Raw genomic sequence first — 15,704 nt, forward strand, 5'->3', positions numbered from 1 at the left:
GACCAATGTTTGTTAAATCCTGCATTGCCTTTTTCAGTCTGAATATGGATGAATTTATGTTTTTACTCAATCCAGAAAGTGTGAAGGTCATTTAAAAACGGTCAATTATTTTACTTCTATCATTATACAAACTCAGAGAATAAGAATAGTGAGTAGATGACCATTACTCCTGCCAATAGACAGTCAATGGCCAACAGTACTAACCCTTTGATATGAATATGACTGATTGCAAACCACATCTCATGTTTAAGCAATAGAGACTATCAACTGAGCTTCTCGGTTTCATCTTTCTCTCAGCGGTTATGCACCCCACATTTATTGTCGCCTAGAAGGAAGGCCAACAACTCAATCTAACGGTCTTCCTCACAAAATACGAGTTGTGTGCAAAACCCATTACATCAGTCTTAACCTTCACAAAAACAATCAGGGAGAATTTACAATACACTTTCATTCCCTTGAATCTATGTTCTTAAATTGTCTAACAGTTTGTGTATATATAGATATAGATATATATACAGTATATCATTATACTGAAAGAGTAGGATTATTTGTTAAGGTATTCATAATTGTATATAAACGTCATATATAAATTGTATAAGGGCTATGCAGACAAACATAAACATCCATGTATGCTTTGTGCTCTGTCACTGTGTATATACTTAATATAAAACATCAAGAGAGTAGTGGTAGGGGTATTCTAGTTTTCAATGATGTCACTTTGTTACAACTATTCTGTAAACCCTATACAACTACAGCGAAAGTCCTATTCTCGTACAAAAGGACAGGAACTCAACAACAAACCATAAACACATCACAAAAGCATAACTTTCTCCCACACTACATCTTAATGCTATCTCCTGCTATATTCACTTATCTACCCTTGGATCTTAAAGGGACATTCCACTTTTTTTAAATATGCTAATTTTCTAGCTCCACTAGAGTTAATCATTTGATTTTTAACATTTTGAAATCCATTCAGCTGATCTCCAGGTCTGGCGCTGGCACTTTTAGCATAGCTTAGCACAATCCATTGAATCTGATTAGACCATTAGCATCGCGCAAAAAAATAACCGAAGAGTTTCGATTTTTTTCTATTTAAAACTTGACTCTTCTGTAGTTACATCATGTAATAAGATCGACGGAAAATTAAAAGCTGTGATTTTCTAGGCAGATATGGCTAGGAACTATACTCTCAAACTAGCGTAATAATCAAGGACTTTGCTGATGTAACATGGCTGCAGCTGGCATAGTGATATTATGCACTGCCCGAAAATAGTCCCCTTGGTTACCTTCAATGTCAGGGGACTACTTTCAGGCAGTGCGTAATATCACTACGCCTGCTACAGCCCTGTTACATCAGCAAAGTCACTGATTATTACGCTAGTTTGCGAATATAGTTCCTAGCCATATCTGCCTAGAAAATCTAAACTTTTTCTGTCGGTCTTAGTACACAATATAACTACAGAAGAATCAATTTTAAACAGGAAAAATATTGAAACTCTGGTTATTTTTTGCACGATGCTAATGGTCTAATCAAATTCAATGGATTGTGCTAAGCTATGCTAAAAGTGGTAGTGCCAGACCCAAGGTCAGCTGAATGGATTCCGAAATGGTAAGAATCAAATGTTTAACTTTAGGAGAGTTGGAAAATTAGCATATTTAAAAAAAGTGTAATGTCCCTTTAAGCACGTGACACAACATAGCCCATATGGACATCTGATGTATTGCCATACATTAGCAGTATAATATATTTCAATAAATCAGATTTCTGTGTGGCAATCCAACTCCTCTATTCTGGACAGTTCACTAAGCATACATAGACAATTCACTGTTGTGTTAAGTATTATATTCATACATGATAGTACATATATTTAAAATGTTATACATAGCAATTAACATATACATATATCAATAGCATACAGAAGGATAGAATGGCAATCATTATCATTACTGTCATCATAATAATAGCACTAGTAATAATATGATCCCTCAGTAAAGCGTACAACTAGGTCACTCCAGAACGTCCCACAAAACTCCAATCCGGTTACAATCCATTTTTTACTGAAATATTGCTACCACTGATTCCCAAAATCTGCTCCTTTTATATCCAAATTAAACTACTTTCTGTCTTATCACATCAAATACTTTTCTAAACCATTTTGGGATAGCAAATTCTTGATCTCACAAAACTGACATTTCTGAAGTGACACATAAGAAAAAAAAATCACTAACCATCTAATCAGCAATACATGTCATATAGCATAGCTCAATAACAGGAAGTTCTATGTAATCAATACAATGTAAGGTTATAGTTATTTAAGCTTAACTGCTAAGTTATCAATAATCATTAGTAGAATGCCAATATAGTAGATATTTATGTGTATGTGTGTGTGTATAATTATTTATATATATATCATGTCCACTTATAGTAAGGACAAGGCTTACTAAGGGTAGCACAGCATGTCTTGACAATATACTTTGGGACTGATATAACTACGCAAAGGCACGGGCAAGTACGTTTTTTGCCTATTTTCTTGCTAATTTGTCTCCAATCATGCTCCTAATTTGACCAATAAATATTACATATGGAGGAACTTTTGAATTTCCCCATATTGAACTGCAGAGTTCCCATGAATCTCCTATGATTATGGGCCAACCTATGAGCTCAAACGAGACAACACTGAAGTATATTCACAGTTGAACCAAAATGTTTTTTTCCAAATGGTCAGATCACGCCGGAACGGGTCTGCAGACAATTTCCAGGGTTACTTTTTGCAAATAGCCCTCGAGTAAGGTCTGTTCTCCCATTTTTTAAAACACTGCTCCATTGTCACTCAGTGTGCAAACTGAAATTAATGTAGAAATGAAGACTTCTCAATGCATGATGTGTGACTGGTGTTTTGCAAGCATTTACACTGAAGGATCAGGCCTTCCATGGGGCAGGTATTGAAGTGATACCTAATTGATTGCCTCATGTATCAAACACATTCTACATCTAATAAATCTCTTTTTTGTAAATGGCCACTGTCGGCTATACATTCAAACTCCTCTACCAATATGGCAGGAACAGAGTTAAGCACCACATCACAAATCTGACTGCTGCTTAAATTCGACAGTGGGGGAATCAATTCTTCCTCTTCAAATTTTTAAAAGCACTAAGGGTACATTAAGGATTGAGTAGATGGTTCAGATAAAACTTCAAATCTGCAAACTTTGACGCAATAGTACCAGTGTGCACGTCTACATACATGACACCCATGAGTCTGTGCCGAGTGTCATGTCAGTGACTGTGCAGATTTTGTTATGAGTAATGAAGCGTGTGTTGTGTGAGCATGTGTGTGTGTCAACAATCACTTTGTTAGTCCTAAGGTCAAGCACTCTGCCCTTCAGGGCAGCAGAACCTGGTACTTCCCAGAGTGGCACTGATAGAGTTGAGCCTTTAAAACTGACATCAGATCAGGACGATTCATCCAGACAACCCCATCACGGGCAACTGCACATTTGACCCAGGTCACAGATCTCCTCCTCCTCCAGACATGCGCCTCCCAACCTGTGATTAAAAAACAGCTAATCTTATGTTGCGGTTACAAAGAAATTTCTGAAACCTTGCTAGCTTTCCATTTTCAGGAGACTCTACTCAACATAAAAAAAATTCACTTTAACAGCCAACCACCCACCATTGTCTCAGAATAATCAGTTGGCATAGCGATCTGTTTTTCTTCTGGGGGAGGAGTCATGAGGGTGCCATCTGCACGGCGATTCTGGTTGGTCAATGATAGCCACATCTCGTACATCTGCTGCATGTCTCTCACTGGATGAACACAGAGATACAATTTTCAATTGAAAAACGTTTGGGACCACTGAGGTCTTAACACTGCATGAAATTCAAATCAGAACAATGACATACAAATTGCGTCAATGATTAATGCAGTTTAAAAAAATACAGATTCTCACAACTGTTGTTTTTCATATATGTCCACACATCCCTCTCCTCCAAACTGTGTGCAAAAGAGCAGTTCCCAATATAGTGGCACTTCTTTTGTTTCATAACATGAACACACATCTGCAAGCACAAAGACAGATGCAATAATACAGAAAATATGCATTAAACAGTATGAAAGACTTTAACAAGACTTTAAGATGTCAAATGAATCTTTAGTGTCCCCAGAGTACATATGTGAAGTCCTGGTTAAAAATACCATATAGATAATTTATTATAGCATGTTAAAATTGCCACTTTGTGGGTGTGACCAAAAATGTGCTGTATTGGGTGTGACCTGTTAAATGCAAATGAGCTGATCTCTGCACTAAATTGCAGTGCCGTTGTTGGATATTGCAGATTAAGGGGTGGTATTATCCCCTTTTTACATCACAAGGGGAGCAAATTTCAACTACCTATTTTTCACATGATTGCAGAGAATGGTTTACCAAAAGTCACTGGGTTGATCTTTTTCACATTTTCTAGGTTGTTAGAAGCATTGGGGACCCAATTACAGCACTTAAACATGGAAAAGTCAGATTTTTATGATATGTCCCCTTTAAGTTTCACATTTTTAAAGGGGTCATGACATTAGGAATCAATTTTGCTTTGATCTATTGACGCCCTCCTCTTTAATAACGAATGCATTTATATAATTAGTGACGTACATCTAGATATATTCACTTTGTATATGACATGTCAGCTCCAGGTCTGCGATTGAGATTGTTTGGCTGTCTGTGACATGAAAAAACAAACAATGTGCTTAAAAAGAAGCTGTATTTTTGATGAAACTGCATAGTAGCCGCAGCATGTCGGCTGTCAATCATTAAAGGGGCAGGACACTGAGCCAGGCAAGGCTTTTAAAGGGGAAACACACAAATCAGACTGTTTGATGAAAAACAGGGTGGAAAAGGTCATAAATTGTGTGTCTGCAAAAAAAACTTTGGGCAATATTATAGGTACAACTCAAATAAATAATAAAATGTCATGACCCCTTTAAATAAATACACACATTTCTTTGAAAGTCATTTTTATGGGAATCTGAGGCATATGATTTTTATAGCACTTTGGATAACTCAACTTTGATATTGCGCATTTTTGCGGCAAGTTATTTTTGTATAATGGTCACTAAACTGTCAATTTGACTACTGACAACTTACGTCATATTGTTGAGGGTAGGTACGGGAAAAAGGCAGCGGTCGCACTACCACCCACTTTTTCTTCTCAAATGATTTCACTAGCAACACCCTGCGCTCTTTCGTCCAGCTGCAAAAAAAAAAAAACTTTTACGTGACCTTCCTAAATGAAGTTGTCCAATAAAAGCAGTTACATTATAACTATAACTTATAAATATAGAAAGGAAACCAACCTGTGTTTGGCTTTGGCAGTGCAGTACTTCAATGATTTGTCTGGTTCGTTGACCTGGCCCTCCCTCCAACACTGTCCGCACACAAACTTCATCTTCAGATTTAGGCCACGCCCCCGACCACATCCTACCAGTCCTCCCCCTCCTGTGCCTCCACCCCCAATGCTATCTCCTCCGCCACTGACCACACTTCCAGAGACAACAGCACTACCGCTGACTGCACTGTTGCTGCTACTGGTGTGTTGGTGGGGTAACGGCTGAATATGATAGGATGTGAAAAAGAAAAACATTGTTTTGGGAGTTTTGTTTAAATGGCAAAAAAAAAACATTTCAACACACAAACACAAAAAGAAAGGCTAGATCTTGTCATATATCTTCATAATCTCACCTTTTGTCTTTGTGCATTCTGTTCCAATCTGTGCCAGTGTCTCTTAGACTCCTGTACCATCTCCTCATGGGTAATACCTGAACCAAGACATAGATAGGGACAAAAAAATCTAGTTTTTACCATTGTTTAATTTAAAAGTTGTTCTGTTTTAAAATGTAAACATTTCTGACATTTCTAAAAACAAGGCATCCAGCACATATAAATGCTTTTATCTAAACATAAAATAGCCACATCAATCAAAACATCAAATAAGTCACTATATACAGAAATAAGTTAGTAAGTTTGTGTACCCGTGTCCTGCTGAAGCACCCAACATTTGAGCTCTATGACCGAGTGTGCAAAGGAGCAACTATCCTCCCGCTGACAGCCATATCGCACCTCATGTCGGCACACGTCGAACTGGCAGAGCGGGTGAAGAGGCCGTATTTTACTGTAGCGCACGTTTGCCGAGCGAACCACGTGCACCAGGCACCTGTCAGGTTAGGTTGTATCATAACGAGACACATTATACAATGCAGTGGGTATTAAGAGTTAAGTGCATCAAATAAGTTATTCAATTCTAAGTGCAGGCATGGATCTTACTTGTTATCGTCAAAAGGATGTCGTGCAGTAAGGTTGGAACACACTGCGAGATTCTCTTTGCTTCGCTTGCTAATGATACGAGGCTTACTGTCAAAACATTCCTACAGGAAAAGAAGAAAGACCATTAAGACAACATAAATGAAAAAAAAAATTAGACAGGCATTAAATATGATGGGGTAAGTGTGCTGTTACCTCACAGAGGAACATAAACATGCCCATGTGAAGCTGAAGCAGACGGGTGACACTGAGGGCCCGTCGTTCATTGGTGCCCAGTGGGTCGAACAGAAGCTCGCGGCTTAGAGCTCCCTTCCTCTCCTGGGTCCACACGTCTATCTCCTCCTGGCAATATGCAAAAGTGCAGTTCTCACCATACTGGCACTCCTGACGCTCTTGCACCTCTGCAGAGATTAAGTGAATAGATGAAGAGAAAGCGAATCGGAGACACACACACACACACATCAGCAAAAAGTTACAGATATATCAAACACACACACATTTAGTAGTGAGTACTTTGCTCATTCCTGAATACACAGCCATACCTTTGCAGAGAACAAAAGCCCCAAGGAAGTTGTTACGTGCAGGGCGAGGTCGCACCCTTTTCCAACTTGGGTCTTCTGATGATTTGAGGCGACAGAGAAGCACGTCTCTTTTACAGCGATGAGCTGCATCAGGCTGATAACGGTAGTCCATTACCCTGGGACCTGAAGGAGAAATTGTTTACTTACTTCATTCATTTATATATCACAAACAAAACACAACAAGTTGCCCATGCTTTCTTATAAAAGCTTTCTTATGCTTTTCTTATTTTTCCTGTTTTTGATGTGAAATTTATCATATTAATAGGCTTTTTAGCAGAGTTTCAGGGTACAATACCTATGCGACTGTAGCAAGCATTGCAGGCCTGTCTAAACTCGTGTGTGGCAGCCAGAGGGTTTCGTGACAGCAGAGAGAGGTTGGTACCTGTTGGGCCATTCTATTGGGAGTAAAGACATTTTTTTCTGATAAGCTGAAAGCTAAATACACAGAATGATCTAGGTCAAACAAATAAGACTCACTGAATTGGTGGTATTAAGATTACGCAAACCAGGGATAAAACTGTGAGAGAATCGCCCACCTAAAATTGTCAGAGAAAAAATGTATAAGATTAAAGACAAAATGATACTTATATTAACAAATCTATGGATAAAAGCAATATTTGCTTGCTTGGCAATCACCTTTTTGATTAAATCACAATTGAAATTGTGACCCTGTCCATGAAATCCATGCTAAGTCTCAATCGAATTATGAGATCACTGATTTCAGTTTAATTTTAATCTTGACCTTACTCAGTGTCAGTCAAAATTAAAGATATCAAGGTAATATTTTCACAGTGTAACAACAGAAGAGTCAAGTTTTAAATAGGAAAAATATGGAAACTCTGGTTATTTTTAAGCACGATGCTAATGGTCTAATCAGATTCAATGAATTATGCTAAGCTATGCTAAAAGTGGTAGCCCCAGACCCAGAGATCGGCTGAATGGATTCCAAAACAGTAAGAATCAAATGTTTAACTCTAGGGAAGCTGGAAAATGAGGCTATTTTCAAAAAAACGTGGAGTGTCCCTTTAAGGAGCCCCATCAGATACTGTCTCGTTTACACAAGCGCTGCAGCTCCCCCTGAAATCTGAAGCAGATATCTCTTCTCCTACCTAGACATGCACTTTTCACCTGCAGATCTTTGTTGCGTTTCTTCCCAAATGCGTGACTGTATTAAGAGAGCATGCTTTATTGATTTTAAAATGTGCGCGGTAGCTTTATTATGGATTGCTAACGAGACGACGTGCAGTCATTTTTGTGCAACGCTACTATTACTATATAACTGGCCCTTTGCAACAATTTAGGTTAAGATATCCGTGCTAACTTCATGACTCGGCCTTCATGGAAGTTTAGGTTCAGATATCTGCGCTTTCATACCAAACTCATTGAAAGAAGAAGAAGAGAGAGTACACGCGCGAGACGGCTACGGAAAGTCAAGTATACCCTTCTACCTTTCATTCTATGTGCTCCACGGGGTCATATACATCCTTGCCATACTGATCAACAGCGATTTGTCACACTACCTTCAAAAGTGCATCTGAATCAATACAGAAGATGCTGTATCGATGCAAACATCATCAGGAGATTTGACGATGTATCGTCATATCGACACAGCAGTATGATCTTCTGCCAAGCCAAATGCATACATGTATCATTTCACTTTGAGATGGTGAAAAGAGGTAAACTTGACACAGAAGCTACCAACATTTGTTACGCAAAAAAGATGCTGGGGGTATTCCAGAAAGATGGTTATGTGACATACCCGGGTATGCTTGAAATTTAAAATGTCTATGTATTCTCTGTGTGCGCACATTAATTGTGATCAAAGCGGCTGATAAAAATATTTTCTGCATTATTTAAATATATATACACAAGTATATCTCTAACAGGTCAGTGAAAATTTCTCACCAGGAAGTGTGTACTCAGAGAGGGAATCTAATCCGCCTGTGCTTAGAGATCCCGACCCGGCCTTTCCAGCAGTGTCTTCCGCTCCAGCCCCAGAGCCAAAAGTTCCAAGGGATTCCATTGTCTGGGAAGATGCTTCGCTCAACACTGAAAAGGATTCTAGTGGGGTAAGAGGACTGTTGAAATAGGGAGATGAGGATGAGGCTGGGAGACCAGGAGAGTATGAAGGCCTCAAGCCCACAGCTGTGTTCGGAAGGTTGGTGGGAATGGCTCCTTGAACTGGGTTCTGTTTGAAAAACAAGTATGACTGACGTGAATAAACAAAAAACTTTAAGGAACCAAGCCAGTTTCAGATTAGCCTAGCTCAAAGGTAGGTTTGTTTGATTAAGGTTGGAGTTAACTCTGCAGGGCACCGGCTCACCAGGGTTGAATGTGAAGAACATTGTATTATAGCTACATATACCACTGGTTCACAGACAAGGCTTAAGGTTAGTCCCAGACTAAAACACATGTTTGAGTTGTCTTAATTTTGAAAATAACTTGCACACACACATTTTAAAATGTCCCGAGCCATTGTTTGTCTCAAGATACATACCAGTAACATGTTTTTCTAAGGTATGTTTATAAAAAAGGTTTAAACATCTTTGCCTAGTCCTGCTTTAGCTAAACCTTGTCTATGAAACCGGGCCATAATCTAATTACTTGTTTTGTCCTAAATAAAAAGCTGTTGAGCGACTATTTACTAAATTCTTAATTTCACTTACCACGCTGACCTCAGCTCCTTTAGGAATATTTTCCAGTAAGTTATCCAGACATTCCTCATTCATCCCACATTCATCCATATGTTCAGATACAGGCACAGAGTATGGTACACGGCCTGATGGCTCCTGGTTTGGGCTCTCAGGCATGTCTTGGGTCAAAATAGGACTCAAAGGGGGCATCTGGGCATCATCACTGACCGGGATTGGTGTGGCCAGAGGGGCAGGGATGCATTGGGCACTAGAACTGTCTACATGATAAACAGACAACTGGCTATTCAATTTTCCTTAATGAATGCGTGCAATACTGATATTATTAATCCACATATACTGTCCATGTCAACATTCTGAACAGAACATACCTGATCCAATATCAGTCATAGATTCAAGACCATTTGATGAGGTCTGAAGAAAGAAATAGGAATGTTTGACAAATGAATTTATAGCATACACGTCTCTTTAAAAAAAAAAAAAGTAACTAAACAATTTTAGGGACTATATGATTTCTCATCTAGCTGATAATAATACTCGCCTCCCCTGTAGGAGAATTAGTTTCACCATTGCTGTCCGCCCCAGATGATGTGGAATCAAGCTGAAATTGAAAAACACCAAGTTAGGCAAAGTATAAACTCTCAATCTGTAAATGAACATATATAAAGAAGAACAAACCTGAGGGCTGACATAGGCTTTGCGGATTTTCAAACCAAGTTTGTTGGCTAGATCTTGTGCAAGCTCACTGACTTGCCTGTCCTGTGTTTAATAAAGCAAGTACCAACCACAACCTCAATAACCAAACAAGGTATTTTGTATATACAATGTATATTATGCATATGTGAAATCCAGGCTAACGTCTCAATCTAACTGAGATGAGGAGCACAACAGTTTGATTTCACTTATTGATTTCAATAGTTAACATGGCCTTACTCAGTCAATTATAAAGGTTATTTTTTAACAGAATGTACTTTATGTGTGATGATTTTATGTAGAAAACAGGGAGGATCACATACATAAATCTTAATAATTGCATGCTATTGTAAAATCCTAAAAATAGAGACATACATGAGGAGCAGACAGCAGACATCCAGTGCCACACTCATAAGCCTCTCGGAGTCGGCCCAGCTCTCTCAGACAAAGTGCCTTTCTGAAAAGCGCCCTACGACTTCCTTCCGACACACACAGTGCCATGTCACAGTCCTGCACTCCTCGCTCAAACTCCCCCTTAACATATCAAATAAATCAGATTTATTAATATCATAAATAATGCTGCATTCTATTAAATGTACTGTTCTTTATTATAAAGTTGGGACTTCGGACCAACTTACAAGATTATAGTGTGCGGCTGCCCGGTTCACATACAGGCCCTCCAATAGCTCTGTGGGAATGACCAGCGCTTCAGATTGAGCATAGCGGGCAACATTCACTCCCTCACTGTAATGTATTGATGCCTGCCTGCATTCTCCATCACGAAACACTGCATTACCCTCATCCAGCAAATTGCACACTAGCTGGGTAAGAAATGCCTGTAGAAGAATAGAAGGCAGTATCCATTTACATTAAAGACATGAAGACAATAAATGTGTCATTTTATACACGTAAACATGTCAAATATAAGAATCAGGAGTGAATCATGGAGCGAACACTCAACCTCGTAACTTTCAGGTTCAGGAAAAGGCAATGATGATCTGTGGGGAAAAAACAACAACTATTGGGATTCCAAGTGAAAAACTATTAATGATGCAAGCAGTTAACAGTACATTTGTATTAAGAAGGAGAATTGGTTATTGAAGTATGCATAGCTTACTGAATGAATCCCAAAGCTTTTTGTATATCTTCTTTACGCTTCTGTCGTTCTGTATCCATAGCTGTAACATACAATATAAGCAAGACAAGATAAACCTCTTAAAATAGTTTAAATGGATAACTTTCTATTACTGCAAGAAGTTTTATAAAGCATACAGGAAATACTAGAGGAAATCACTTTATTTCTGTTTTTAACATTTACCCAACACGCAAAACACTTTTTTTAAGTAAATATGTAGTGGTAGTCATTTTTCACGAAAACAGTAAAGTCTTAACTAATAAAACATTACTATTTACAATAAAGTCAACAAAAACAAACATGCAGAACAAGTAAATAATGCAAAAGTGTTAAGAAAACACATCTTTAATCTGTAGGCCCCATTATGTGAGAAAAGCCAATCTCGCCTATGAGAAACACCCACTAATGCAACTCTTTTTAGACTGAGGTACTTAAAAACCACTATCGTGGACGCTTGAGCCGAATCTAAAGTACAATTTAATGTATATAATTTTATACAAATATTATTTAGTTACTAAACTTTAAAAAGAAGTGCCAATGAAACACGCCGATGATAAAGTTGAGATGCAAAAAGCTTCACGTTAGCATTAGCTTTACCGCTAGTTAGCATTTCGCTAGCTAGCCTAATGCTGTCAACTTCAGGTCTGTTTACACACAATTTCGATCAATCCTGAGACATATCTAAGGATACAAAATATTACCAACGAATACGGAAATACATAGTATCTTCTTCAAAGTACAGTGGTTTGGAAGTAAACTGTAACGAACCATCGACCGCCGTATCACATTAAAATGTCTTTAAACAATTCTCTTGGTAGCAAGCTAACGTTACATTCTCCGAACTGTTGCAGCGAGGAAGGGTCTGGAGATTAATTTTGTTAGTTAACTTACCTAAACATTAACTGCTTGCAGCAAAGAAGTGAAATAAAACAAGATATGCTTTTTTTTGGATAAGTAAATACAAGTTAGCCTCTATTGCAAAAGTCAGCTAAGTAGCAAGCTAAAAACAGAAGCTGCTGAGTGGACATCCTACCCACCTATGGTTTTAGTTCCTCTCTTCCACCAGGGACTGTTTATTAATCAATAAATCCTTTGAACGGCCAGACAAACTGTTTAATGTTTTAATTTCTTGTAAGTCATAATTTGGTTCAGTCGCCTGTTCCGATTAATGGACAGTACACGTGCGACTTCTCTGAGTCGTTTCTCCCAAGTTCCGCTCAAGTTTACCCAAACCGTGCAGACTTGTGAGGTCCTAAAGGCAGAGAGAGGATTTTTTTTGTTCAAATCGGAGCGTTCGGCCACTAGGGGCATGGAATGTATTTTTTAGGATAACATCGAAAAGCTTATATTTTTTGACTTTCTGAAAAAGTCAAAACTGTTAAGGGATTTAAGGTATCATGTTCATTTGTAAATAATAGCAATTTTTACACACCCATATACACTCTAATGCATTTTCATTAATTGTGTAAAATATCATGTAATGTAATCACTAGAATAAATACATTAAGATATAATAAGGTATATTTTCCGCTATATTTCCTTAAAACTTCATGTTGAATCAATCTTATCAAAGAATATTCCTAAATATATATGTCCTATGTGTTTTTTTTTGTAATATATTTTTAACAGTAGATTATTGCAAAAGTATCAAAAAGTTTATTAGTCACGAGGACTATATGGTTCCTTCATAAATTAAGGTCATGGGGACCAAAAGATTGTGGTGACTAATAATACTAGTCAACATTTGAAGTGGATCAAAACCTTTCCTAAAAGTTGCCTTAAAACCAATACCCAATATCCCTTCTAGTCTTAGGACAACTTGGATGAAAGTTTTTGATCCACTTCTAAGTTGACAAGTATAATTGAAAGATTTTTAGTGTGCGCTGTCTTTTCGTTGATTTTTGACCACGTTTGGTCGTAGACTATAAAAACATATGCGCTGCGTCCGAAACCGCCTACTTTCATACTAAAAAGCATGTAAAAAGCACTACCTCGGCTGGAATTAGGCGGTTTCGGATGCAGTTACAGATTCGATCACGTGGGAAAAAATCAAGGATAACATCTAGCATAATGCATACGTTACATAAAATAATACACTAGTACAGCAAATGTTTCATCCTTCTTTAAAGTTTTATGGAGAAATGGCAAACCAGCTCATGCTGCATTGTGTTCAAATGGTTCAATCCTCATTATTTTAAGTTGTTGGGGGACTTTTAACTCGTTAAAAACTGTACTTCCCACGTTGCTAGGCGCCTCCGGAAGTAGCTGCATGTTTACACGTCCCATGGATTTGCCGAGGATTGATTAACCATTCGGTAAAAGCAGCTAAAGGAACAGTGTACGTTTGTTTTTCTGGTTCGCAAAAGGGCGAACGTTTGACATCTTTGTGAAAACAACGTTTTTGAAACGTCATATTAGACAAAATGCTTTATAACTATATTATTACCAGCTTAGTGATGACAGTAACGTTAACCGGTCTTGAAGATACAGTAACGTTCGTCCTTATTGTCTGGATTTTTACATTAATGTTAATGTCCTTGTTAATACAAGATCGCAAACAGGTTATTTCTTATACTCTGAGTTTTGATTATAGTTGTTTTTCTGTTGATGCAGGTTAAAATCTACCTGTTCTTTCTTCAAAATGCCCTTGTTTGGCAACACTTTCGGTCAAAAGAAAACACCTCCTCGGAAATCAGCATCTCTTTCCAATATACACACAGTAAGGGCAAATTAAGCTTCTATTGGTAATGATAATTTGTAGTATTATAGGGATTCCAAATTCATTCTGTGTCCAAAATAATTTTTCATTTTGCCAGTTGGATCGGTCTACACGGGAAATAGAATTGGGTCTAGAGTATGGAGCCCCAGTAATGAACATTGGTTCCCAGAGCTTAAAATTTGAAGATGGCCAGTGGATCACAGGTATGACACTCTCTACATTGGTTTAAAAAACGCTTGTGTTAGAAAAGTAGTAAATGTCTTTGTTATTCACAGAGTCAGGAGGTAATGTGTCAGGAAAAGAGGTACAGCGGCTGAAGAAGAGAAATCTACATTTAGAAGAGGAGAATAATCTTCTTAAGATAAAGATTGAGATTCTTCTTGATATGGTAAGTGTCAAGTAAATTTAATGCTTGAATATAGGTTGGGTAATTCATTTGCACAAAGTGAATTAACATTTTTTTCTACAGCTTTCAGAATCAACAGCAGAAACACATCTAATACAGAAGGAACTGGAAGATATGAAGAATAATACTAGAAGAAAAAAATGACAGAAGTGAAATTTCACATAGATTTACTTGATTTGACGTGATTTGAGTTTTATACCACTGCATATTTTTATATAATTATTTAGGAGTATGTCACAGTTCATTTAAATATTGTGGAGTTTTCTGTTTCTTTGGTTTTTTTGCTTTGAGTTTATTTCAGGTTACATTAAAAGATGCACTGATATTACATTTTTTCCACTGATACAGATTGCAGAATATTCTGAGTGATATTGGCCTATACGACAGTGGTTGCATTAACTAAATTATAAAGATTACATTTTCTGAATGTTGTTCATTCATATAATGACCATTAATATTGAACATTAATCTAGTGATGTTTCTTTACATTTTCTACACAGAGCTCAAATTCATTGCATTTTCCTGTTCTCCTATGATTGATAGCTAATAGTGAGAAAAATTGCTTTTATTTACCAATGCAGATTATTGGTCGATATATCCGTGCTTAATTAAAAGTAGCTAAAGCTCAGCATGTTTAAATACAATAACACATTACTTTTGTCAAGTTCACATGTTTAAAATACAATAACACATTACTCTTGTCAATTCACAATAACCAAATTACTGTATACCAAATATTTGTTTCCGTGGCCCCAGTAAGTGATTACATGGCAGTCTTAAAAACACTTGCATATGTGTTTTTTAATCACCTGAAACAATCACACTCTTTCTTCGGTTCACAAGTAAGATTAGCCAAGAGCTCCAAAGATTTAAAAATGCACATGCAGATTTAGTAGGATTTTTATTTGGAGTGTGCTGCACGTACTCTCACAGGCTTGTAAAACCCTGCCTTTGGTTAATAAATTCACACTAAAAAAGTGTAGATTTTGTGTTGCGGGGATTTGCAAATTATACTGTACAGCATCTCATTGTAACAGACATTCCATGTAATATTTTGCTGTACATATTTTTCGAAATCTGCGAATAAACATTGTGTAGAAGTACTAGTTCTAGATTTATTCTAGGATGAACTGATAGCAAATCACGTAAACAGCCAAACAAGGATGTCCAGAAATCTTACTGCATTTCTTATAAATAGGAGACTTTG

At 37.4% G+C, this 15,704-nt stretch overlaps 2 protein-coding genes across 5 annotated transcripts; one reads left to right on the forward strand and one right to left on the reverse strand.

Annotated features, from left to right (window-relative positions):
- Window positions 1-1,831: 1,831 nt before the first annotated feature.
- Window positions 1,832-12,626, reverse strand: zc3h7bb (zinc finger CCCH-type containing 7Bb). Of its 2 annotated transcripts, none has more exons than XM_065242458.2 (22): window positions 12,410-12,626; window positions 11,355-11,415; window positions 11,199-11,235; window positions 10,876-11,073; window positions 10,613-10,771; window positions 10,223-10,303; window positions 10,086-10,145; window positions 9,916-9,958; window positions 9,560-9,804; window positions 8,799-9,081; window positions 7,371-7,429; window positions 7,189-7,288; window positions 6,855-7,016; window positions 6,508-6,713; window positions 6,316-6,416; window positions 6,024-6,205; window positions 5,734-5,810; window positions 5,349-5,602; window positions 5,140-5,245; window positions 3,955-4,063; window positions 3,678-3,811; window positions 1,832-3,550 (listed from the first exon to the last, which is right to left on the reverse strand). In XM_065242458.2, exons 2-22 carry the CDS (start codon window positions 11,411-11,413, stop codon window positions 3,512-3,514), a joined length of 2,694 nt encoding a protein of 897 aa, XP_065098530.1. In that variant the 5' UTR covers window positions 11,414-11,415; window positions 12,410-12,626; the 3' UTR covers window positions 1,832-3,511. The 2 variants fall into 2 exon arrangements, with proteins under 2 accessions (XP_065098530.1, XP_065098531.1); XM_065242459.2 differs by lacking the exon at window positions 12,410-12,626 and adding an exon at window positions 12,264-12,379.
- cby1 (chibby 1, beta catenin antagonist) lies at window positions 11,752-15,589 on the forward strand. 3 transcript variants are annotated; one of them, XM_065242462.2, is made up of 5 exons: window positions 11,752-11,799; window positions 13,986-14,091; window positions 14,189-14,294; window positions 14,367-14,479; window positions 14,561-15,589. In XM_065242462.2, the coding sequence occupies exons 2-5, from the start codon at window positions 14,014-14,016 to the stop codon at window positions 14,639-14,641; spliced, it is 378 nt and encodes a 125-aa protein (XP_065098534.1). In that variant the 5' UTR covers window positions 11,752-11,799; window positions 13,986-14,013; the 3' UTR covers window positions 14,642-15,589. The 3 variants fall into 3 exon arrangements, with proteins under 3 accessions (XP_065098534.1, XP_065098532.1, XP_065098533.1); XM_065242460.1 differs by lacking the exon at window positions 11,752-11,799 and adding an exon at window positions 13,584-13,710 and having other exon boundaries at window positions 14,561-15,588; XM_065242461.2 differs by lacking the exon at window positions 11,752-11,799 and adding an exon at window positions 13,620-13,687.
- Window positions 15,590-15,704: the final 115 nt, after the last annotated feature.

The sequence above is a fragment of the Paramisgurnus dabryanus genome, chromosome 1 (assembly GCF_030506205.2).
Source record: "Paramisgurnus dabryanus chromosome 1, PD_genome_1.1, whole genome shotgun sequence".
NCBI classification, from domain to species: Eukaryota; Metazoa; Chordata; class Actinopteri; order Cypriniformes; family Cobitidae; genus Paramisgurnus; species Paramisgurnus dabryanus.